General features: G+C 35.1%; 3 protein-coding genes and 2 pseudogenes across 6 annotated transcripts in view; 2 read left to right on the top strand and 3 right to left on the bottom strand.

Moving 5' to 3' along the window:
- Nucleotides 1-17,242, top strand: part of LOC120137746 (esterase C25G4.2-like) — a 33,551-nt gene extending 16,309 nt beyond the window's left edge. The window contains exons 7-9 of one of the 2 annotated variants that reach the window (XM_039153432.1): nt 3,172-3,186; nt 10,044-10,064; nt 17,230-17,242. The gene's annotated coding sequence lies outside the window, so the exon portion shown is untranslated. Of the gene's footprint in view, nt 1-3,171; nt 3,188-4,917; nt 4,929-10,043; nt 10,065-17,229 lie in introns of those variants that run through there. The other variant, XM_039153433.1, reaches the window with a different exon arrangement.
- Nucleotides 81-1,418, top strand: LOC120137743 (annotated as a pseudogene).
- Nucleotides 5,982-13,505, bottom strand: LOC120137797 (probable LRR receptor-like serine/threonine-protein kinase At1g56130). Its single transcript, XM_039153456.1, has 23 exons — nt 13,415-13,505; nt 11,054-11,243; nt 10,874-10,945; nt 10,686-10,757; nt 10,522-10,593; nt 10,374-10,445; nt 10,221-10,292; nt 9,878-10,048; nt 9,731-9,802; nt 9,588-9,659; nt 9,435-9,506; nt 9,281-9,346; nt 9,114-9,176; nt 8,956-9,000; nt 8,805-8,866; nt 8,311-8,690; nt 8,012-8,207; nt 7,759-7,920; nt 7,559-7,677; nt 7,275-7,485; nt 6,951-7,182; nt 6,716-6,866; nt 5,982-6,621 (listed from the first exon to the last, which is right to left on the bottom strand). Exons 1-23 carry the CDS (start codon nt 13,503-13,505, stop codon nt 6,235-6,237), a joined length of 3,102 nt encoding a protein of 1,033 aa, XP_039009387.1. The 3' UTR covers nt 5,982-6,234.
- On the bottom strand, nt 14,362-17,363 carry LOC120137744 (auxin-responsive protein IAA9-like). Of its 3 annotated transcripts, none has more exons than XM_039153430.1 (6): nt 17,213-17,363; nt 15,774-16,429; nt 15,438-15,664; nt 15,169-15,310; nt 14,887-14,948; nt 14,362-14,643 (listed from the first exon to the last, which is right to left on the bottom strand). In XM_039153430.1, exons 2-6 carry the CDS (start codon nt 16,391-16,393, stop codon nt 14,606-14,608), a joined length of 1,089 nt encoding a protein of 362 aa, XP_039009361.1. In that variant the 5' UTR covers nt 16,394-16,429; nt 17,213-17,363; the 3' UTR covers nt 14,362-14,605. The 3 variants fall into 3 exon arrangements, with proteins under 3 accessions (XP_039009361.1, XP_039009362.1, XP_039009360.1); XM_039153431.1 differs by having other exon boundaries at nt 15,774-16,408; XM_039153429.1 differs by having other exon boundaries at nt 15,774-16,422; nt 17,213-17,362.
- A 4,987-nt stretch (nt 17,364-22,350) lies between these two features.
- Nucleotides 22,351-25,036, bottom strand: LOC120137741 (annotated as a pseudogene).
- Between the last annotated feature and the right edge of the window lie 152 nt (nt 25,037-25,188).

The following is a 25,188-nucleotide window of genomic DNA, read 5'->3' as shown; positions in this document are numbered from 1 at the left end:
AATTTCTGAATTGCTTTTTTTTCAGGTACTCTTGTAGCAAGATTCTAATATAATATTTGATACGGTGAAGAGGACTAAAAATGGAGTCGCATTGCCTGCATGATTCATTTGAGCATGTTACAAAGAAGAGAAAGCTGTCGTATTCAAAAACACTTGAAGTTACAGACCTGATTGTTCAGGAAAACAGGAAGGATCGAGATGGTGCAGTCAAGCACCCATGAATATAAATCCGAACTAGCTGAACTGAAGAAAAAGTTGCAGGAAGTTGCTCCACTCAGTCAGCTAGAAGGAACCCAAAAGAAACTGAACATACCACTAAGCAAGTATCCAAAAGCTCTTGAGAAAGTCCTTAATCCTGATATATCCAAGGCTTATCGAAATGTTGAGTTCGATTCCTGTATAGTTAACCAATTAATGGCCAGCCATTTCTATCGTCGAGGACTGTTCGAGGTTGGTGATTGTTCCATAGCTGAGGCTCGGGATGTAGATGCTGCTGCTGCTATGAAATCACATTTCCAGCAACTTTATCAAATACTCGAAGCCATGAAGAGTTGGGACCTGGAGCCTGCACTGAAATGGGCAGCTTCAAACTCCAATAAACTAAAAGAAAATGGTTCAGACCTTCAGCTGAGACTCCATCGTTTGTAGTTTTTGAAGATACTTCAAAAGGGAAGTAGAGATGAAGCACTCAAGTATGCGATAACAAACTTAGTTTCTTTCGCCGGAAACCACATGGCCGAAATCCAGAAACTCATGGGTTGTCTCTTGTATTCTGATAGACTTCATGAGTCCCCATATGCTCATTTATTATCGCCTACCAATTGGGATTCAGTGACTGAGGAACTCACCTGGCAGTTCTGCAATCTTTTGGGGCAGTCATATGAGAGCCCATTGAGTGTCACAATAGCAGCAGGAATCCAAGCATTGCCACCTCTTCTCAAGTTTATGACTGTTATGGCAGGGAAGAAGCACGAATGGCAATCGATGAAGCAGTTGCCAGTGCCGGTCGAGTTGGGCAAAGAATTTCAATTTCATTCTATATTTGTCTGCCCTGTATCGAAGGAGCAATCAACCGATGATGACCCGCCAATGCTGATGTCGTGTGGCCATGTGCTTTGCAAACAGTCTATCAACCTCGAAGAACGGCTCGAAAAGTTTCAAGTGCCCATACTGCCCGACTGATATCAATTCAACACAATGCAGGCAACTCATCTTTTGATTAAAACCCTAGTATGATAACTTGTTTATATTAAGAAAACTGTTTCCTTTAGACTGAACTGAAAATGCGGAGAACTAGAAATCGTTGCGGTGTGGCCAAAGTGATGAAATGGTGGCAATTGCTGGTCGGTAATGGTGTTGGTGTTAATTGATGAACTTATTGTAAATAGACATTCTTTCCCATCATATACATGCTGGTAATACAAAAAAACCAAGTTGGGTTTTTCTTACATTTACAAAAAAAATCAAGGATGCACTGTTCAGGCAGGGGAAAAATAAAAGCCCTGGATCTGATGACTATACCTCATGGTTCTTCAAGGTCACTTGGGAGATAGTTGGCAAGGATTTTTTAGGGGCTGTAAGGTATTTCTTTCAATCATCCTCCCTTTTACCTGCTTTTAATGCCACCTCCATTGTCTTAGTGTCTAAATCCTCTAATGCATGTATGGCCAAGGAATTTAGGCCCATTTCTTGTTGTTCTGTGATTTATAAGATAATCACTAGGATTCTGGTCACTAGATTAGTTTTGTTCTTTCCTGGTATGATCTCTCCTAATCAATCAGCATTTGTTAAGGGTAGAAACATTGCTGACAATACTTTACTAGCTCAAGAAGTAGTTAGGGGATACTCTAGGAAGAACCTTTCTCCTAGATGCACAATTAAGATTGACTTGCAGAAGGCTTTTGACTCAATCTGTTGGGACTTCTTGATGACTGTTCTTGAAGCTTTGGGGCTGCCTAAGGTGTTTTGTGGTTAGATAAAAGCTTGCATTACTACTCCCAGATTCTCTATTTCTTTGAATGGTAGTTTGGTGGGGTATTTTAAAGGGGCTAGGGGGTTAGGCAGGGTGATCCCCTTTCCCCTTATCTTTTTGTGAGTGTGATGAATGTACTTTCCTCACTGCTAGATGCTGCTGCCAGGATTAGTGTGTTTAGATTCCATCCAAAATGAAAAAAAATTCCCCTCACCCTCCTCTGTTTTGCTGATGACCTTCTTTTGTTCTGTCATGGATCACTGGATTATGTGATGAGGGTGGTTAGTATCTTGGATAAGTTCTATGAGATTTCTGGCCTTAGATTGAATGACATGAAGACTGAATTCTATGCTTGTGAGATATCAAGAGATAAAGTTGAGCTGATTCAGAGAGCCACTGGTTTTAGGATTGGTTAGCTCCCTGTTAGATACCTTGGGGTGCCCTTGGTCACATGTAAGCTCACAAGCAAGGACTGTTCAACCTTGCTGGTGAAAATTAAGGACAAAATTGATAAGTGGTCCAGCAGGAAACTCAGTTATGGGGGTAGGCTTCAGCTTGTAAAATATGTCTTGTTCACCTTGTTTGGTTATTGGAGTAGACAATTAATACTGCCTAAGGGTGTCATTAGGGACGTTGAGAAGCTTTGTATGAGGTTTTTTTGGAGAGGTAGTGATACCCCTGCTAGGGGTGCTAGAGCGAGCTGGAACCAGGTGTGCTCACCAAAATCTGAGGGAAGATTGGGCTTAAGGAAGCTTGCTGACTGGAGTAAAGTATGATGTCTAATGTTTATTAAGAGTATCCTTGCGGGGGAAGGGTCACTGTGGATTGCGTGGATTAAGAGCTATTGTTTTAAGTCTGCTGATTATTGGACTGTTAGTAGTAAACCACAGTTCAGCTAGATTCTCAGCAAGTTGATTAAGTTGAGCGAGGAGGCTGGGCATTTATTTAGCCTGGGGCTAGCTTATCTCAGTTCAAGGGCAGGTGGATATGGGATAGTATCCGTGTCAGAAGTGACAAGGTTACATGGCATAGGGTCATCTGGTTTCCTGCTCATGTTCCTAAGTTCTCTCTTATGGCTTGGATGGTCCTGCTCGACAGGCTGCCTTCTAAGGACAGATTAGGCAGGTTTGGAATTGTGGTTAGCAACAGTTTATGTGTGTTGTGTGGGGTAGGTCAGGAATCTCGAAATCACATATTCCTTGAATGTCCCTTTGCGTCTGAGATATGGTGTGTTGTTATGCGTGACTGCGAATTGAAGCATCAGGTGTTGGGATGCTGGGATTCGTTGGATGATTCTGCACTTTAAGGGAAAATCCCTCTTAGTTCATATCCTCAAGCTTGCTTGGACCGGGTTTGTTTACTCTATTTGGGAGGAACGTAATCACAGGAGTTTTAGAGGAGTGATTCGTTCAGCTGATTCTATTGTAAATAGTATTAGAGAGGCAGTTCGTGTTAAATTGTATAGGGGTCACATTAATAGAGTTGATGATGTAAATAGGCTTTTGTGCCAAAATTGGGGGCTGATTTAGTTGTTTGTTAACGTTTCTTGTAGCAATTGTGTTGCTTTCTTTGGATGAATAAACTTTACTTATAAAAAAAAGAATTTGAGTCGATATCTAATAATCTCTCTATTTATGATTATCTTGATTGTGTTGAATGTGGTAATACTTTGGTATATCACTTGAATGTGCTACGTGCAAATATTGGTTCATTTGTAATGTATCCGAAGAGAACTACTACATTATCCACGGCCCATAGCAGGAGAGAAGGATAAGGATCATGTTGACGATGTTTAAAATTAGGGTGGTCCAAGTGTTTTGATTGATGTAACAAAATAATAGGGTAAACTACATTTTGTCACTCGACTTTGTTTGTGTTTGTCTTTCTCATTATTAGAATCCTTCTCCGTCGCTTTCTAACCTTCGTCGGCTATCATTTCAACATAATTGGTACCAAAATGCTCCCCTTTGCTCTTTTAAATTTTGTTTTCTTCGAAATCCCCTCATAACCGGCAAAATTCAAATTAAAGTTTCAGCTTATCTTAATCCAACCTCTAATCTCTGTCGTTTGATCAGTGTGAAATCTATTATATTGTTTTTATCATTCTTCTTGATCTCCTCACATTCAGATTTGATAGGAAAATTTTAGAATTTTTTTTGGCATACATTTATCAAGAAAAATTAAGCGACATTAAAAATTTAATGATTGAGTGATCAAAACTAGTAAAACTAAAAAAAATTAATCATAAAAATATTACTTTTTAAAATTGAGTGATCAAAGCAAATATATATACAAACTTAAGTGACAAAAATAATTTACATCATGAAGTATTAACAAATTGAGTGACATGGTACAATTATAAGTTTCGTCTTTAATTGTTCAATAGGTATTTTAAAAAAATTATATATAAATAATGTGAGACTTGAAAATATCTTGATAAAAAAATATTAATTTTGAGATGTCAAAAATACTTCTTAAAACTTAACCGCACTTGAAATAGTAAGACAATCAAAAATAATTTTTGATATTGAAATTCCAAATATTTCACAAGACAATAATTGTCTTTGATTATGTACTCATTCAAATCTGATCAAATTTTAATAATAATATATTTTTTTTGTTGACAAAGAACTGAAACTTAACTAGAGGACTCCAGCAAGTATTTCTTTAGAACTTGAAGCAGCTCCATCGGTGGCTCTGAGAAGACGGTGGTTCCGATCTGAATTCCTAATCAAACCCCCTGCTGCCGCCACCTTGTCATTTGGTCGTACTGCACCATCGGAATTCGCTTTGACCCAACCTAGAGGCGGTCTCGACCATTTCGAAGCACCAGGAATCGTTCGTTCCACCGTCTGCGCATCAGTGAGCCGACCAGAAATAACCTCCTCAGCAAACCTCTTGCATCCGGTTAGGTCTTCTCTTTGCACATACTCGGGATCAAATAGAATACTACAACTATTTACCCGAAGGATCCAACAATATACAGCAAAGTGACTTCTCCAATCTTATTTACAAGCCGAAAACATGTCTGATGGATCCAGATACTTCTCGAACCACTCCTTCATGGGCAAGATGAGAAATGTATGCGGCTGACGAGAAGGAATCACCCTTGGCCAAATTTCCTTGGCAGCTTTGAATGTCGTAGAACATGACTTATCGATTCGGCACCTCCTCCACAAATAAGGCAAACCTCATTGTTAGATAAGTTACGAGTTACGACGAACTCTCTCCCCACATTTGTTAAAAGACGATCCTGAATGGCAATCCACAAGAAAGTTCTTATCCTTTGCGGGACCTCAATCTTCCATGCCAAGCTCCAATTAAAACTGTTAACCATGGGAAGCTGCTGATTTAAGGCCATGCACGCTGATTTGGTAGTGAAAACACGATCAGGTCCCCATCGCCAGCTTGCCGAATCGGGGCCTAACCTCTCCAAGGGAGGAAGAGTAGCCGCAATGCGTTGAACAATGTGATCAGGGAGGACATTTTTAATTCTATCCCAATCCCAAGTACCTTGAGGGAGGCACAAATCATGAACTGAAATTGGACTCGGGGATCCTTCTCCGGAATAAAAGAACAGAAGCCCTGTCAATACCATCCCACCAATAATCATACAAAAAAGTCCGTGGAACGTCCATTTCGATCCAAATGATATCTTCATTAAACTCCATCCAAATACACTGCAACCCCTTCCAAAGTCGCGAGCCATTTGCACCAATGAAGTGTAATAAGAAGCGGATCCTCCCATTTATACTTGCTTTTAAGAACTTGAACCCAGAGTTTTATAGGATTAGAAATCAGCGGGTTCCCAATTTTCATAAGATTTTATTAATAATATTTAACAGCTCAAAATCAACAAATTTTTACAATGATATTTTAGAATCCAGTTTTTCCAAAGATAATAGCAAGCATTTGTTTTCGATTTTTATTTTCAGGTAATGTTTTAATCAACGTAGAAATTCATACCATTCTAAGTCGTACATCATGCATTACATACCACGTACCTATCTTCATGATCACAATTATGTTCATATTTTTTTTTAAAAAAGGTAGTTTGTATGTCATTCTTCCATGATAAAATATACAAGACAAGACAAGGGATATGGGCTTCAATAAAAAACCTTCCTATACCTAGTGGAGAAAAAGAGTGCACCTTGCTCGTCGATAAACACAATTATGTTCTCATAATTTCACACGTACAATTCTTTATCGCTATAATGATTTATCAGGGAACTCGCCACTAAGGGATGGAACAACAACTCTCACCTTCCTTCTCCAATGCTCTCCCTGAATTCGGTAATGTTCACTGGTGACAGTATTGGTTGATCATCTGCACTGGTCTTGTTCTTGCTTTTGATGCCACTGTTGCTATGATCCCATGTTTCTGATTCTTCTTCATTCATGAAGTTGCTTGTTATGTCCTTGTAAACCCAGTCAGTTACATAACTTGGTTTTGCTGTAACATTGCTCACTTCACTATCTCCCGCCAGCATACCGACAACACGGGACATGGACGGTCGCATCGACGGCGACGTCTGAGTGCATAAAAGCGCTACCCTCATCACTCGGAGAGCTTCGTTTTCTTCGAACTCCACTAATGTCGGATCAATCAGGCTCAAAAGTTGGTTATTTTCATACAAGGTCCAAGCCTAGACACATTGTAGGAACAAACTAATTAGTAATTACCCTACAGAATCGGACAAATAGTACTGCAAATGGGGAACATATATCTTTCGGGATTACCCTTTCAAGAAGATAAATTCTGTCATTTTCTAAGGTGTTATCACAGTTTGGTCTACCACTTATAATCTCCAAGGCAACAACACCGAAGCTGAAGACATCTACTTTCTCCGTAAGATGGCCGCGCATCGCATACTCCGGTGCCAGGTAACCGCTTCAAGATGATCACATCGCGTCGGTGAGTAATGTTCGAGCTAGTATGGCAGGACTGGTGAACAAAAGGGTTGAAAGTTCTTACATTGTTCCAGCAGCACGAGTGGTGATGTGTGTTTTCTTGTCATCGTAAAGTTTTGCCAATCCGAAATCAGATATCTTCGGACAGAGCTCTGCATCGAGCAGAATATTGCTTGCCTTGACATCCCTATGAACAAACCTCGGCCTTGACTCTTCGTGAAGATAAGCTAGCCCTCTTGCTGTTGATAAGCAGATATTGAAGCGGCTTGACCAATCAAGATGCAAGTCATTTTGTCCTGCATTTATAGTAAAAGGGATCCCAAACAGTTGTTCCATTAATCCACACCAAAAAAGAGCATGGCATTATCATATTCGAATGTTTTCGTACCAAAGAGTGTTTGATCAAGACTTTTGTTCTCAAGATACTCATAAACGAGGAGGCGTCGGTTTCCTGCAATGCAACATCCACATAGTTTGACAAGATTACGATGCTGCACAGCTGATATGGTAGCAATCTCAGTAAAAAATTGTTCTTTCCCATATTTTGTTGCTACGGAAAGTTGCTTCACAGCTACAACTCTGCCATCAGGAAGTGTACCCTAATGCACACTAAAATTTAGTAACATTGTGTAATAAATCATCGTTGCATAACAAGCTAAAACCATAGTTTACCTTGTATACAGGTCCGAACCCCCCTTCTCCTAACTTGTTCGAAGGACTGAAGTTGTTGGTCGAAGCTTTTAACTCGGAATAACTAAATGTGTTTGGTCTAGGGTTGATGCCAAGAAGCACTGCAGAGTCGAGTAAGGCAATTAGTAGGCTGTAACTGCAAAATATGATACATATTTTACGATAAAAGCCGATGTTCTTACATTCCTCGTCGTCGTCTTCTGTTATTTTCTTCATATATATAATTGAAAATATGAGTATCAAAGCCAATGCTACAACAGAAACTGTAACACCAGCAATCAATGCTGTGTGGTTCTTCTCTTTAGGATTTCCAGGCGGTATCCCACTGACATTTGGTGTGAAGTCTGAGAAACAAAAGAGATTTGTTTGAAACAGAGAACTGAAGATAAGTACAGGAAGATCACTTAATGATTCACAAGTGTCGACTTCTCTTACTTGGAGTAGCGCTAATGGCCGAAACGGATGGACCATAATAACCTTGCTCTGGTGTGCAGCAAGTCCCCTTACCAGCCCAAAACAGGTGAACTTCAAGGTGATTCTCAGTTACATTAACAGGGAAATCCATAGTTATTGCTCTTAAAACACCGCCAGCCCACTTCGATATATCGAAATCCCTTAATTGACGTGTTCCCTAATGAAGCATTAACGAAATATCGTAGCAGTAAGTATGTCTAAGTGTAACATTATAGATAGCTTAGAATGATATGAATATTTAAATGAAGCGAAAATATTACCTGAATATAGACGTCGAAAACACGTCTTCCCTGGCTCTCCCAGGACCGCGAGGCACGCTCCGGGAAAGCTGTCTCTGCAAAGAACAATCTTACGGTATAGTGTCCATTTTGAAGGCCTAGGCCATAGTATCTGAGTGACCCAGGGGATAGCCTTGAAGTCTGATAGAGCTCTGGAGTGTTGGTCCTCCTTATTTGTGATAAGGTGTTTTGCACATACTGTTGATTTTTTCTATCTGCAAACAAGCCTACATTGCTAACCGCCCATTTCTGCGTGGCGATCATGTTAAAAGCTGCAGCGCCGAGAGTGCTGTTTTCAGCATCGAACAGTATCCCATTAGACGTCATCTCTCGTCCGCCACACTTGATCGAGAAGTTCGCATCTGCCAATGCCGACATCGAAATGTGTTAGCAAATCATGATAAGCATTGGTCTTGATTAAACGTTATAATTAAGACCTCAAAAACAGATACTGGTTCCAAAGTTTAAGCTAATACATCGTGGAGAATTTCGATTGCACGGGAAGCTTCTTTGAAGGCATTCTAATCCTGGTAAAAGCCTGAGTAATTTCAAAACAATTCCTTGATTAGGAACTTCAAAGAAAGTGCAGGAGAGGAGAAAACTGGGTGCTGCAGGGCAATAACTCACCTTTTGCTTGAGCTGTTAAATGAGAAGTTGTTGGCCACAAGGTTTCTACACAAAATTTCCATGAAACAAGTTTTTTATTGGTATTGATTTTCAATTGGATCCTTCTTTAAAATGTGATATATGTACAACAATGAAGTATCCGGTTTTATGATACATACAGTTGTAAGCCTGAGTTTATCCAAGAAGGCAAGTCCCCTGATAGAAAATTGTACGATAAATCTCTGCATAACGAAGTCTGTTAGTGGACGGTAAGTATGGAAGACGACGTCGACGACTACGGCTAATATGAAATAAACCGGTGTGACAGTGATATAATGAGTGTTACATGGTCCGAAGAGAGTCACTCTTTTGGCTGGGAATGGAACCTGATAGACTGTTACTTCCAAGAAACCTGACATTTCAACACCATGAATGAAGGGAAAGATTTTTCAAGCAATGAAGGGGATGGTTTTCATTTGTTTTTTTTTGTTGTTGCTTACAAGTCTTGGAGAGAATTCATAGTGAACAAAGCAGTTGGAATTGTGCCTGTTAAGTTGTTGAAACTCAAATCCCTGGAACAGAAAGAAATTTGGAACATGAAGCAAGGCAAATATCACATGTTATTGAAGCAGTTAACTTTTAATAACACTTGCAGCTTTTGTAAAGATTGTAATTCAGTGATGTAAGATGGAAAAATACCATTGAGCATGACATTTCTTAGAACCCTACAGGAAAAATTAATATGTTAATCATGTAAATTTAGAAGGAAAAAAAGAAAGAAAACAACTGAACTCACAAGTCATTCAAGCCCTTTAGATTTCTAATGAAATCAAGAGAAGAACTCCCATTGTATATATCTCCGATTCGCCTACACGATATACGAGCGTAATAAACAATACATGTAGAAGAAAAACATACGTACATGCATGATATCTCTACTTACAAAGTAGTCAATGAAGTTAAATTGGCAAGACTGGATGGTATTGGTCCTTCAAATGAGTTCCCTTGAAATCTCCTGCATAAACATTTGACAGATTGATAAAAAAAATCAGGGCAAAAGTTATATCCTTCTGAGTCTTGCAGATTAACCAACATGTTTTCATGACTTACAATTCTATAAGATTGGTCCAGTTATTGCCAATAAAGTCTGGTAATTTGCCTGTGATTGGACAGTCAGATGCCCACCTGAAATTGAACATAGCTTACTGTTAATAAGGTAAGGTAGATAGATAAATTGCAGGACCATGAGAAAAAGGAAATGAAATGGAGACAAGGGTTTTTCTTACACTTTTTGCAGCTTATCAAGGTTAGCAAATGTTGGGGGAATCTCACCACCCAATCCAGAACTGTCAATATATCTGCCAAATCCATATTTTCTTAGGGTAACCTGTAAACACAATCATGTACATCCCCAACAAACAACTAAAGAAACAACTTACAGTTCTTCAAGGTTGACTAAATTACCAAGTACTGGGGGCAATACTCCAGAGAAATTATTATTACCTATAGACCTGCATGACATTGATCCACATGATTATTTTGAAGAAACTTGAAAAAAACTTGTTTTTTTTTCCTTTCAATTCTTACAGCTTAGATAGCTGGTGAAGGTTTCCAAGCTCCTTTGGAATGGGTCCAGAGAAATTGTTGTGGGCGATTGACCTACACGAATGAATAATCCAAATATGAATTCCTTTTCCAGTATGTCTATCAAAAACTGAATTGCATTCATCAGCTTATCCTTGTTTACTCACAGTGACTCTAATCTGGACATATTTCCAATGAATGTTGGCAAGGGACCAGAGAAGTAGTTTTGATCAATATTCCTGCATTCACCCAGCAATATAAATAATTATAATCAGACACAGTTACTGAAAAAACCAACCTTTTTCCATAACTAAAAGAAAAACAAAATATTGTAACTATTTTTGAAATCTCTTACAACAATGTCAGAAAAGGCAAATCCAAAAGCTCCCTTGGCATCCCTCCTTGTTTATTTAGAGCATATACCCTCCTGTTAAAAGTTTTTAAAACATGTAAAAAAATATCGATAGAAGAAGAAAACAGATTATCGATAGAAAATACAAAAAATATCTAAAATATACTATCGTAATAATCATACAGTCGAGTAATGTGGCAAACGGTGGCACGGTTGAAAGAACAGTCGCATGTGATAGCGGGGTTATTGAGAGGATCCTCGAACACAGAAACACTTTGGATGAGAGCAGTTCCAGTGCATGGCTCTCCACTTGTGTTCCATGAATCTGCTGCTTGTGCATCCCATTGTTGGAAGATTGAGTTCAATGCCCTCACTGTTTCCCCATTCATTAACAATTGGTGAAGGAAAATTAATAATTATTACTTGTATAAGTTGTTTTTATTTAAAAACTATACAAAAGTAAGAAATAATAATAATGTTATTACTATTTATATTTGTTAAGGTTTCATATAATTTATCCCTAGTGACACAAAGAGAGGTGTGTTCGGTTCGTTTATGTTCATGAACAATGTCGTTTATCTACTCCTTTATTATGTTCATGAACAAGTTTTCTTACCCAGTTTTCATTTTTCCATTTTAACATTTTAAATATTTGTGACAGTAGTGACTAAATTGAACACATGATAAAAATTAAATTTTAAACCGTGAATTTTAAAGAGTTTAAGAACTAAGGGTAAAACTAAAAATTGAATGTAAAAACGAACGCTAAACGAACACTAAACAAACATTAAACGAATATTTTCGTGAACATGTTCGTAAACAATAAATAAATGAACAATAAAATCTTCAAAAATAAATAAATTGACACGAACATAACATTAATCATTCAAGTTCGGTTCATTTACACCCATATGTAAATTTATAATTTATAATCCTCTATATTATGTAGTCAACTGTAAGCAGTCCTTCATGCGTTTCAACATATTGACAAAATCTACAGTTAAAAATCAACTGGTCTTAAAAAAATGTTTGACAATCGATATGATTGGGACATAACCTTTTTTAAAGAATTGTTAATTAATTCTTTCAAAAGTTTCAACATCTTGATAAAATTTACAACATACCATTAAGAGTTAAAATTAACTATGAATTATTAATATATATATATATATATATATATATAATACTCATGATTATATTTATAGAAAAATTAATTTATTGATAAAAATAAAAACATAAAAATAGTTTAATAATTAATAAGATGAGATAGTTTTCTATTTTATTTAAAGATTATATAAACATTATGTCTAAAAAGATTATATAAAAAGCACGAATCGAGTGATTTCAGTGGTAAAATAATTGTTGTGATTCCTTGACGTCCCGGTTCGAGCAATTGGAATGTCAGGGGTGTAAATATTCAATGTCAAACAGTCAAGAGTTATCTTTAAAGAGATATAATCTTGTACTTATATTAGAAATGGTAACTTGGTAATTTCCAAGTAAGATGGTTGGCAAAATTTATAACCGTATATATTTTTTAATCTAATTAAAGAAGGTAGTCAATGGGCAGCCTTCAGGAGTTTCAACATGTGTATCTACAACAAGTTAAAGTCATCAAGTCTTTAAAAAAATGTTTGACAATTGATATGGTGGGGACATAGTCTTTTAAAGAAGTGTCAATTGATGGTGTGATTATATTAAAGAATTGTCAATTTATGCTTTCAAACACATTGACAAAATTTACAATATGTTAAAATATCATTGGATAGCCCATAGAAATCTCCAATATGAAATGATGTTTGATTGATATAAAATGTTACTTTTCATAAATTTAATTATTATGATATAAAATAAGATAGAATCAAAAACTTATATATAGAGATAGAGAAGGGGTTAAGATCTATTTACGTAATGTAAAATTTTGTAGTTTTACACAAATTTAGGATCATTTGATGAATAAAAATAGATTATTGAGATTGACTCCTTGTTTATTTTTTGCAATGAATATCTTCGCATTTATTACTGTTAATCTCAATTATCTATTTTCACTAATAGGGTTTTACATTGTATAACATAATCTTATCCCTATATATATATATATATATATATATATTTATAATATGATGTTATATGTTTAACCACATTGAAATTAACTGGTACGATATTATTTCAACTTAACCAAAGTTTTATGTTTTGAGTTTTTACAGTTCTTATAATTCTACCTAGATAGATAAGTATCAAACTCACTAGTTTTTTTTATGTTGCTTTGGCTGATATATAAGTATAATTAATTAGAATTCAATGAGTGATTTCAATGGTAAAAGAGAAACGTTGTTCTCTTTGGATGATATGGGATCGAACAACTGCATTTATAAGGTGTGGATACGTTATCAATGGTTAAGAAATATTTTAAACAGATATTATCTTACAATCACACACGATTATTTAAAAATATAATTAATTATTAGTTCCACGCACGGTTGTATGCATAAGTATATGCTACATACATATTTATCTATAAGAGAGAGAGAGAGAGGAGAGTACCTTCAGAAGGATCAGTGGTGGCATTCTGGGCATTAGTGGATTGTCTGCATGAAAATAAAAGTAGAAAGAACAAGCAGAGGAATGCGGACATTTTTATTTTTATTTTTATCAACTTTACAAATGTTTCTCATCGCCCGCTTATATTAGCACCTTCTTGTACAGTTGCAACTAGATTTTTATTCTTCATCATCGTACCATAGAGTGACACGTACAGATACCTCTCGTCTTATACTCTTAGTTCTTGGTCAATGAAAATAACTCGTGTATTAATGACCATGCCAACGCACCAACGTCATAGGTTACGTGACAAGATAAAATGTCTATAAACAAAGTATCTTAAAAATGATATTGTTATGCACGAATTATTATCATTCTTTGAGACCTCAGATTCTAGTATCATAAATGTTAGAGGTGTGAACGTTCAATATCAAATGATCGAGATTTATCTTTGAACAGATAATAACTTATGTTGAAAATATTACTGCAAAATAGAGATGTTAGCACTGACTGCAAAATTAAAAAAAAATAACAAAACAAATCTAGGTAGCAAACCGTATGGTAATGAACCACGACCTTAGAAGTAAATTTGTCTCAATTAATGCAGTAATAAATTAGAGCTATAGAAAGAAGAAATCATCGTTATCAGAACGGAAAAAGTAGAGATATACAAAATTTTATATTAAGAAAATTAAAATTATATAATTTTAGAAAAAATAAATTTATAAAATTTTAGAAAATGAACTTATTATTAATAAAAAAATATTAAAAAAATTAAAACATGAGAAATTAAAATTTTCAAAAAAATGATTGTTGATGATGACAGTGTTAGCTGTGGCATACCCTTTGATTCTTCAAATATCCTTTTGATATTTTGTCAACAATGGCTACAACGCCTCAGAAACAACAGTCTATGTAACAAAAGCTAGTTTTAGGATTAAACACACATTTAACAGAATTCGGTACATCTAAAACATTACGGGTTCCCACTACAATAACCTTTTTTTTTGGATCAACACTGAACAATTATCATAAACTTCTAACAGGCACCAAATTTTGTGCAATCAAAACATAGATGACATTGGATTATGATAATAATCTTCCTTGCAGCACACGGCACTCCGTTACCACAGCTTCCTCCACAAAAAGTAACTTTCGGCTACAAATTTGGCTGTCGGAAATCATCAATCATGTTTAACAGTCTTTCTTGGATTTGTCCATTGCTCTAGGAGCTGTATGACACGGAAAATAGTGGTTAACAACACTAAAACGTCGTATTTCATCCAGTTACGCTTCAATAGGCAAAGTGAATGCTGGGGATACACTGCTCTCGTTCAATAGACCCCCGGAAATTGTATAATAGGAGTACAAATCATATGCATACACCCAGATCCCCACCAGGGTGTGACAGGCAAACAAATATATTGATGAATTTGATAGATTCTGCAGGAGTTCACTAAACATAAACTACTTACCTAATCCGATCGCATCAGTGCTCTTCATGATTTTCAACCTCTTGCATGTTTCAATGAACATCCTGCAACAATATCAAACTACAGTTCAGAAGTTGAAGGTGAGGAAATCTCAATCTATAAGTTTAAATTATGCAGCGCTTGTATACCACATTAGTTTAAGTACTAGCAAATTCAGTCTAGAAAGATACATTCTGCTTATCCGATATAGGATTTACTGGAAAAGAAGCATTTGGGAAAATAAAAGGCAAAGGCAAATAGTAATTTTAAGTGAATGAAGCCTACTCCCATGGAACATCCCCGACCAGCATCCAGTCACCATCTTTATCTTCATATGTAAGCACATATTCTGATCCATGAAAAAGATCCTTCAACTTGCTCTCACTCAAGATTTCCTTCCCAGGAGCAGCATGAGCCCCACATTGACCTGAAATCGTAATAGAAATGCGGTAATCAGATCTATGTCAATAGTTGGAAGTTTTCTTTTACTTTTGCACATTGCTTTCATCTAGAAGGATTCAGCTCCATGTTACAAGGCAACGAGCGCAGCTTACCAAGGGTAAAACAGCTGAACATCTTCTCCAGATTAGAAGACAGTTCCCGATAGGTCGAATACATTCTCAAATCAACCTTCCTCAGATAAGGAGCTCCGTCCATACTGACCTTGACAAAAAGGGCAGCAGGCCCTGGTTTTCCATCAACTTCGTCATTGTTCTTTGATGAAGTGGCCAGGGTTTTAGTCCTATATGATCTCACTGGAGGCCAACCAACAACCTGAGCCCTGTCAAGGATGGGATGTCATAAGAACAATGAAAAAGGTCAAGATATTCATATAATTCCCTTGATCTCATCAAAGATTAAGAATCCTCCCTGAAACTAATTATACTTACTTAGCAGCGGGTGCACTGCTGCTGTTGTTAGAAACGCCCGTACGGTTAAGATTGGTTTCATTAGTGGCACAAGGTCGTTCTTGTATAGCATTTGCAGGCACATCTTTCCTTACGGATGCTTGAGGTACAGAGCATTTTCCATGTGACAGAGGTTGCGGAGATTGAGAGTCCAGACCAGCACCATGGAACATCCAATTTTTTTCGGAGTACATGGTGCCTTTTACCTCGGAGAATCCATCCATGGTGTCGGAGAACCCCCTTTTGTGTCCAGCAACAACACTTTTCTGTGATGACGAGCAGATTCCATCTTTAGAAGGAAGTAAAGGAAACAATGTCTTCTCATCGAGTTTCCCCGAGTTCAGCAAGCAAAGCTCGGTTTTTCTCTCAGGGAACTGGGATCCTGGAAGACCAAGCCTCAGTTCGGTAGCCTTCAGATTCAGATTATTCTTGTTATACTCTGATAAGCCGGTGACACTAGAGCTGTCAACCGAAGAAAAAACCGATAATCCAAGATAATTCCACTCCTTTATCTCCAAGCCATTTGGGGGGAGACAGTCAACAGGTGGAGAAGAAACACTACTCTGCCCTTCCTCCTCCACACCGAGCAGTGGCGGAGACATCCGAACTCAAATCTTCTCAAAACTTTCCACTTTAAACTACATAGAAAAACAAAATAGATATCACTTCTGTAAACCTCGAGAATAATCTTTGAGAGCACAAGATTAAAACCACCATAAATTATAAGTCAAAATCTATTACAAGGATATCTAAACTAAACAATCAAAAAGTAATAATTATCGTCAGTTCCAGGTGAAAATCCACCCGTGCATCAGCTGTTTCAGAACCCAATAACATCATCCATGAAACCCACTTGAACCCATTTTTTTCAAACAACTTCAGCTTAACATAATTGATCAACGTGTCATTTTATTGCTTTCAAGGGTAAAGCCCTCACTTTCTAAAGCTGAAAGTAATGTGGATAACCTTCATTAATGCAAACTAATATTATATAACTAAATTACACACCAAAAAATGAGTCCAATTTTTACACACACAAAATCTTACCAAATAGAATAGATTCTAAAGTAGGAGGGGGAATAAAACGTGAACCACAAATTTTGTTTAGCTTCAAAAAAAATAATAAGATCATAAAAAGTCAACTGTCTAGTGCATTAAACCGTTTAAGAACAGTTCCGTTTTTCGGTGAATAATGAGCAGACCGAAGAAGAGAAAAGGAAGCCAAACATGAAAAGATAATAATCTTTTCCCCCTTCCATTTTCTTCTGTTTTACGGGCAACCAAACAGAAGGGGTAGATAAAATCACAGCAAAAATGAAACGGAGATCTTAATGTTGATCTCAAGCAAAGCTGAAAAATACAAAGAAAAATAACAGACAAAAAATGCACATCTATATATATATATTAAAAAAAAAGCTTACAGAGTAAAACTGGGTAGAGTTGTATATTAGACAAAGAGAAGAAGATGGATTACTGCTTTCAAAAATTGCAGGCGAAAATGCACGAACTGCAGCGTAAAATAAAAGCAGAGAGAGAAACATAGATAATAAGCCTAAGACCCTTCTCCCATTATCTGCAGAAAGCAACAATAGCCATTAAAGAAACTAAAGAAGCCCTCCCAAGAAAATAAAAATAAAAGGAAGGGGCAAAAGCGAAAATAAACACAAGAATGGGGCCAGGTTGGTTTTTATACTGCGCCAACTGGGGCGGGAAGGGAATCTGATCGGACGGTTGATATTGGTTTGGCTATGGAGCGATCTGGACCGTTGGATTCTTCCCAAAAGAGTTTATAAATGTAAATGTGTCGCTATTCCAGGTAGCATTTCTAGTAAACCTGGCTTTGATTGGTTGTTGCTTTCTAGTTCAGTATCTGGGTTTTGAAGTCGTGAAGTGTCGAATTCACCCTTAAATATATCCTATTATATTACACAGTTAAACGAAATGTCACATGAGAGACTTGGAATATTTTTTTATATTTAATTTAAATATAAACTTACAGCACTTCAACAACTACTCCAACACCCACGTTTGCTTATAAACTTACAGTAATCACTATTTATGTAATATTATAAATAATAACAGAAAATGAAAATAAAAGTAATAATAAAACGACTCAAGCCTAAGTTTATCAGGAATATAAAAACATCTAAATCATTAAAGAAAATCTATTTTTTAATTATAATTGAATACATTATATATATATATATATATATATATTTAAAATTGTAATCAATATAATATTTAAAATAAATAAATAAATAAATAAATTTAATATTTTTTTCCAGAAAGTGGAGGTAAAAATATATTAAATTTAGTTTAAAAATATTAAACTTATTGTTATTATTTTAAATATTATATTGAAATTATTTTAGTTTAAAAATATAAAACTTAGTTTTATTTTAAATATTATATTGGTTTAAAAATATTAAATTTATTTTTAAACTAAATTTAATATATTTTTTCCTCCACTTTCTCTACTGGAAAAATATATTTTAGAAATATTATATTGAACTTATTTTAGTTTACAAATATTATATTTATTTACTTATTTTAAATATTATATTGATTACAATTTTAAATATATATAAAATGTATTCAATTATAATTTAAAAATTAGAGCTTTTAATGATTTAGATGTTCTTATATTCCTAATAAACTTAGGCTTGAGTCGTTTTATTATTACTTTTATTTTCATTTTCTGTTATTATTTATAATATTACATAAATAGTGATTGCTGTAAGTTTATAAGCAAACGCGGGTGTTGGAGAAAAATATTTAAATTAAATATAAAAAAGTCTTTCAATTGTATCGTGACACGTGTTGTCATACTATTGGTGGATTAATATTAAATTAATTTAAAATTATGATAAAATTAATAGAATACATAAATAATAAAGACTAAATGTGTAATTATACAAATTATTTTAACTGTCATGTCAGCACAATCGTTAACCATTTAATGATAAGTAGTCTGATTTTATGTATTTAAATAGTTAGTATTATCATTGACAATAATTCAAAAATAATAGTCAAAATAAAAATAGGTTATAGTTAGGTGTTATCTATACAGTTTACCACCTATTATTTTACATAAAGGTTAAAGTATACAAATGATCTTTTATTATAGTACATTATTTTATCGAGTCTCGTTACTATTAAATGTTATAAAATGATTCTCTAACTATAAAGTATCGTTTTATTGAGTTTTTTTTACTATTCAAAACTATAAAATAATCATTCAACTATGCATATATTCTAGACTCGTCATTTTCAATTAAATTTTTTTGATTTTTTTAGTTGGACGTTAACATGCTCATTAAAATATGATAAAATCTTATCCTATAACCGTTTCGAACTGTATTTTGTGGATCGACTCTTCATTTACATTATATTGTCAAGTCATTACTTGAAACATTATGTCATCGAGTCAATGTTTGAAAGGAAATACGGTGTCAATAAATATCATTAAAATATAATTTTATCATATCTCGATTAGTAGGTTAATATCCAATTTAGACGACCGTTAATTTTTTAACGAAAAAAAGACGAGTTTAGAAGATATAAATAGTCAAATGATCATTTTGTAACTTTTAATGGTCGAATGACTCAACAAATAATATTCTATAATCAGAAGACTATTTTATAACTTTTAATAATCATAATTTCAACAAAACAATTTCATATAGTTGAAGGACCATTCATATACTTTATAGCTTTATACATAAAATACACCTTGAATGGAATCTAGGGATGGTCAAGTGTCCAAAATGCACTTTTTTTAATCATCTAAATTTAAATCTGTTTATAATTTGTAAATTATTTAATTTTTCAGTTTTAGAATATTATTATTTAAATTTAAATAAAAAATGAATATTATTCTTTATATATATATATTTAAATCTATAAAAAATATAGTTTAAGTTCTTAATCGTATTTCAAGTATTCGCATCCACACACAGACTGAAATATAAATAAATTAAAAAATCATTATAAAATAAAAAAATTCAAACAACAATTCTAAATCATATATAATATATTAAACATAACAATTAAAAACATATAAAATATTATACCATCAAACTCAGTTAGATAAGACACTAAATTATTCAAATAAAGACAATATATATTTCGAATCTTTTTTATTAATTAAAAACGTACGTACACTTACAAACACAATTGTTCAAACTCAAAATTTCAAAAGATAATAACATTTTCATTGAATTCGCTTAATGAATCCTTTACCCAATATAACTCGATTAGATCCGATTTTATTTATTTAAACACGAGTAGGGTTTAGTGCGATATAAAACGGCGACATTTTGGCTTGAAACATAAATGGAATGATAATTGATGGTTAAACGAAAATAAGATTATTGTCGACCCAAATCTATCCAAATCCAACCACTCATTGCTCCTTTACATCAAACCTGTAAGACAATGTCTATACACCATAGGCATTTTCAAGCCAGTCTGCCGGGCGATGATCACTAGACAGCCTATATCATTCCTCCCTTTCATTCATTTTCTCTTCTTTTCCATCATTACCCCTCTTTTCTCTCTCTATATATCTCTCTCTCTCTCTCTCCCCCTAAACCCTCCCTCTTACTAAATATTTAATAATTTATATTGTCAATTGTTTTTTGAGAAAATAACCTCAGTGACCAAAAATCTCAGATAATATACGATTTTGATCAACTTTTTTTGGATTTGCGAAAATGACCAACAAAATCGCAATGCGATCTCTAATTCGCATTGCGATCTCCACTATCACAAATTCACGTTGCATTTCGCATTGCGATAGTTGAAAATCGCGTTGCGTTTTTCCATTTCGCGTTGCGATAGTTGGAGATCGCGTTGCGATAGTTGAAATCGCAACGCGATCTCCATCATCGCAAGTGATTTTCCATTTCGCGTTGCGATAGTTGAAAATCGCGTTGCGATTTTCCATTTCGCGTTGCGATTTTCCGTTTCGCGTTGCGATAGTTGAAAATCGCGTTGCGATTTTTCATTTCGTGTTGCGATAGTTGAAAATCACAACGACAACTGTAGACTATCGCAACGCGAAACGGAAAATCGCAACGCGATTTTCAACTATCGCAACGCGCAAATGGAAAATCGCAACGCGATTTTCAACTATCGCAACGCGAAACGGAAAATCGCAACGCAACTGTAGACTATCGCAACGTGAAATGGAAAATCGCAACGCGACTATAGACTATCGCAACGCGAAATGGAAAATCGCAACGCGATTTTCAACTATCGCAACGCGAAATGCAACGCGAATTTGCGATAGTGGAGATCGCAATGCGAATTAGAGATCGCATTGCGATTTTATTGGTCATTTTCGTAAATCCAAAAAAAATTGGTCAAAATCGTATATTATCTGATATTTTTGGTCACTGAAGTTATTTTCTCTTGTTTTTTTTATATAATGAAGATAAGATTAATATAAGAAAATTATTGGATTAATGCAAAAGAAACGGTGTTGTTTATATTAGGGTGGCATGCGGGAGAGATGGGGTAACATCGGTAGGCATTATTAGGGGCAGAGCATGCCCTTGAGGAGGGTCACAGACCTCACCGCCGTTCATGTCCCGTGCATGCCACACACCCATCATCACTCTTTCTTCGCCTTTCAATTTTAACCGTATTATGTTAGTCTTGTTTGTCATTTAATGTCTGTTGGTTTAAATTTACAACTAATGCAAGAATAAAATATGTCGAAGTATATTCGTACAGAAATTCTAATAGATTGGTGTTAGATTTGATTATTAAGAGTATAAAATTAATCAATAACTAAAATAAATTTATACAGAAATTACATTTGATGACACATATATAATGATAAAGTATGAAGATAATTAAAGATAATAAGAGAAAAGATCCACTCATTGGCTTAGTTATTAAAGATTTCATGTTATTTAATATTTATTTTAAAAATATAATACGTCTTTACCTAATAAAAATAAATAAAACTTTGTAACTTCATAGAATCTTAATTTTTATGTGATATGTTAAATGCGGAGAGAATTTATTTTAAGATTAATGGTATTTGAGTTCACGAACGGATGCATGAATTTATATTATAGATATGAATTTAAAAGATTATATTAAGAGTTATAAAATTAAATAATCAATATAAAATACAAAAAATAAACCTAAAACATAAGAGAGATTAAAATGTCTAAATGCGACCATCCAACATTGTTTGAATTGTTTCTAATTTTTCGAAAAAACTAATATAATTCCTATTTTTTAAATCAACATGACCGATAAACTAAAAAAAATCAATTCGGTATTTTAACTAATAAAATCAAATATTGAATGTTACATTAATAAATTTAACACCGACTGCTACTATGTTGATATGACAATTCACAATACTGACATAATGATCTATAATGTTGACATGATGATACACGGTGACAATTTAAATAACGTGATATCTCCATTAATCACAAAATAAAATTAGATTCTCCATGAACCACAAAATAAAATTAGATTCTCCATGAAAACCTATGTTCTACATTTCTAACAAAAAAGCACGACAGTAGATGCTTGATGGTCATATGGTTTATAACTCCGCCGATTCCATTTCACTCTCCGTTTGCGGCGTCGACGTTCTTTGATCCAAGTATTCTTGTTCTAGCGTTTCCTTGAGGATGAACAGCCTTTGTATGACCACAGGTTGACTCATCTTCTTTGCTTCTTTGATGTCGGTTTCTTCTTTATTGAGTGTGTATGCGTCCAGCACGATCTTAATCCATTTGTGCAGCTCTTTCGGCGTACTGTAAATCGGAAAACTCGCGGAATATGTCATGCCACTATAATCTGACGTCCAAAGAAGGGAAGAGGATTTCTTACGTGTATGAAGCGTGAGGATCCTTCACTTCGTGTTCATTGCCTGGGGAGAAAGCTGTTGCCAACGCAGAGAATCGCTCTTCCGGATCTGTGATGTTTAGCAGATGCTTGAGCAACTTTATCTCTTTCGGTGCAATGCTCTTAAGACTGCTCTTCGTCGCTTTGTATAACTGATACATGATGTCTTTAACCTGCAATTAGATGTCGAAAACAAAATCTAAAAGAATAGAAAAAACCTAACAGTAGCTGGCAATGGCATATACTTCATTGAGATTTGAGGCTCATAATGCCAAAAATGAAAACTAAACTTGAGAACCACCATGTTCAAAACATCCTACATATCACGATTATGTTTGGTTTTAATCATCAGTTTTAATTGTTGGATGCAATGCATAACATGTGAATATGGTTTCTTTTCTCTACGACATCTTAAGACGTGCCACTATCACTCCAATCTTATATTCTAATGGTCAATGCGTCGAACAATGATCTCGGTTTAAATTTAAAGACTTCCATGCCATCGCAACATATTATACAATTTTAATCCTCAGGAACATGATAATAGATCAAAGAACGAGAGACCGAGATGCACTGGAAACTGCAATACCTCGTTTTTCATGGTTCTGGAGTCCTTTGCTGATGCCCAAGCACTATTTATCAGTAGAATCAATGATGAGTCGAGTTCCTTTCCCTTGGCAAGGCTTTTGATCTTTTCGCATGCCACGTCCACAGAAGGCGAATTTAGTATATCATCAAATTTTGCCTGTGCGGAATCTAAATTCTCCATAGCCTCCAGTGTCTTATCATAAGCACCGACAGCGGATAGACATCTTGCTGCCAGTCGGGCAATCTCTGTTTCAAAAGAAGTAATGGAAAGTTCTTGAATTAAATTAATTTCAAGCGACTGAAAGGAAGGGAAACAAGTTTCATTTTTTAAGGTACTTCCATTTCTTATCAGCTTAGAACATCCAGTTTTCAACCACAAAAAAAAAAAAAAAGTCCACAAAGAATTAGCATATTGTTTACCGTCTCGGTACTCCAGACCATCACATGTTCGGAAACTAGATTCAGGTATCGGAAAAATTCATCAGTGAAGTCTTTCCGCCGCCTTGTAATGATTGCATTTATATCAGTTGGGCTATCTTGAATCTCCTTAAGAAGTTCACAATGTCTATCCATTTCATCATCGATCTGCAACACTCATTCCTTAGTAGACTACTAATAGTCACATTAAAAAAAGCAAGAAGAAGAAACGAACTCAAGCTATGAATCTCAAGTGTCCCGATACAGAACATAAGAGCGATATACCAATTTGAGCCTCTCTCTTAAGTTCCCAACAAAAAAGTAGTTTAACTTGGGATGTGTTTTCGGGTTTGTTCGAGTTCCAAAATACATAAAACATCCACAATCATGATACACATCTTTATCACTAAAACCAAATTTATCAAAATCAAGCCGTGAACCTTATCTTAGAGCACACCAAGTTCGTTTTTGGGTTTGTTCAAGTTCCAAAATCACATAAAACATTCAAAAATACATATGCACAGCTTTATCAATAAAACCAAATCAATCGAAATCGAGCCATGCACCTCAAGTGTTTCGATACCGAACAATATATTAGAGCATACAGAGTTAGTTTTCGGGTTCGTTCAAATTCCAAAATTACTTAAAAACATTCACATCCATAATACACATTTACCAAACAAGTTACCATAAAAATAGAACACTTTAGGAGATTAAAAGCATGGTTTATACCTTCTTCACCTTGCTCTCCAAAGAAATTAATTTCTGCTTCATAGATGGATCAATCTCGTCATCGGCTCGGACTCGACATCGATTATAGAAGCATTCTCTATACTTATTCCACTCTCCCCTCAAAATCAAGTACTTTTTCCAATCTTTTACTCTTGGTTTCTCATTCAAAAACAAGTCAATGATTCTATCACAAAATCGGGTCATTGTATAACCTTTTGCAACTTCAACTTCAGCATCAGTTATACTACTAGCTCGAAGACCTGAAAATAAAAGATTTTTTCCCTTTAAGCAACCAACAAATACCCAAAAAGGACATGAAAAAAACAACTCATTTAGAGCAATTAAAGCAGCAAAACAAGAAAATAAGAAATACCCGGAACCAGAAAACAGCCTAGGAACAAAAAGGAAGCAATCTAATGCTTACAGGGATCGAAAAGGAGGTTCTTTTCAGGGGAGAGACATTTTCTTCGTGGGTTTATTTTGAAGGGGTAATGAGAGAATGAAGAGATAAGAGGGAGCTCGAGGGTTGTGGGAAACAATTTGTCACTGAGAGTGATTGACAAAGTGTTTGTGTTGGTGGGGATTGATAGTTTGAGCCTCGAAAGACTGCTCATTTCTGCTTTCTTCTTTGCAATGGGAGAACAAGCTTTTTTTTTTTTAATTTCAATGTTCCATTAGCTCCATAACCATGGCAGTGGTTGGATGGAGGAATCGGATAATATAAACATCTCCGAATATCTGTCGGCCTGATTGGTTCTTCAAAACTTGTGTTTGGTTGGGC

Source organism: Hibiscus syriacus, unplaced genomic scaffold, assembly GCF_006381635.1.
Source record: "Hibiscus syriacus cultivar Baekdansim isolate YM2019G1 unplaced genomic scaffold, ASM638163v2 tig00110676_pilon, whole genome shotgun sequence".
NCBI classification, from domain to species: domain Eukaryota; kingdom Viridiplantae; phylum Streptophyta; class Magnoliopsida; order Malvales; family Malvaceae; genus Hibiscus; species Hibiscus syriacus.
Note: the sequence above shows the minus strand (reverse complement) of the source record. Positions and strands in the feature narration are given on the sequence as shown.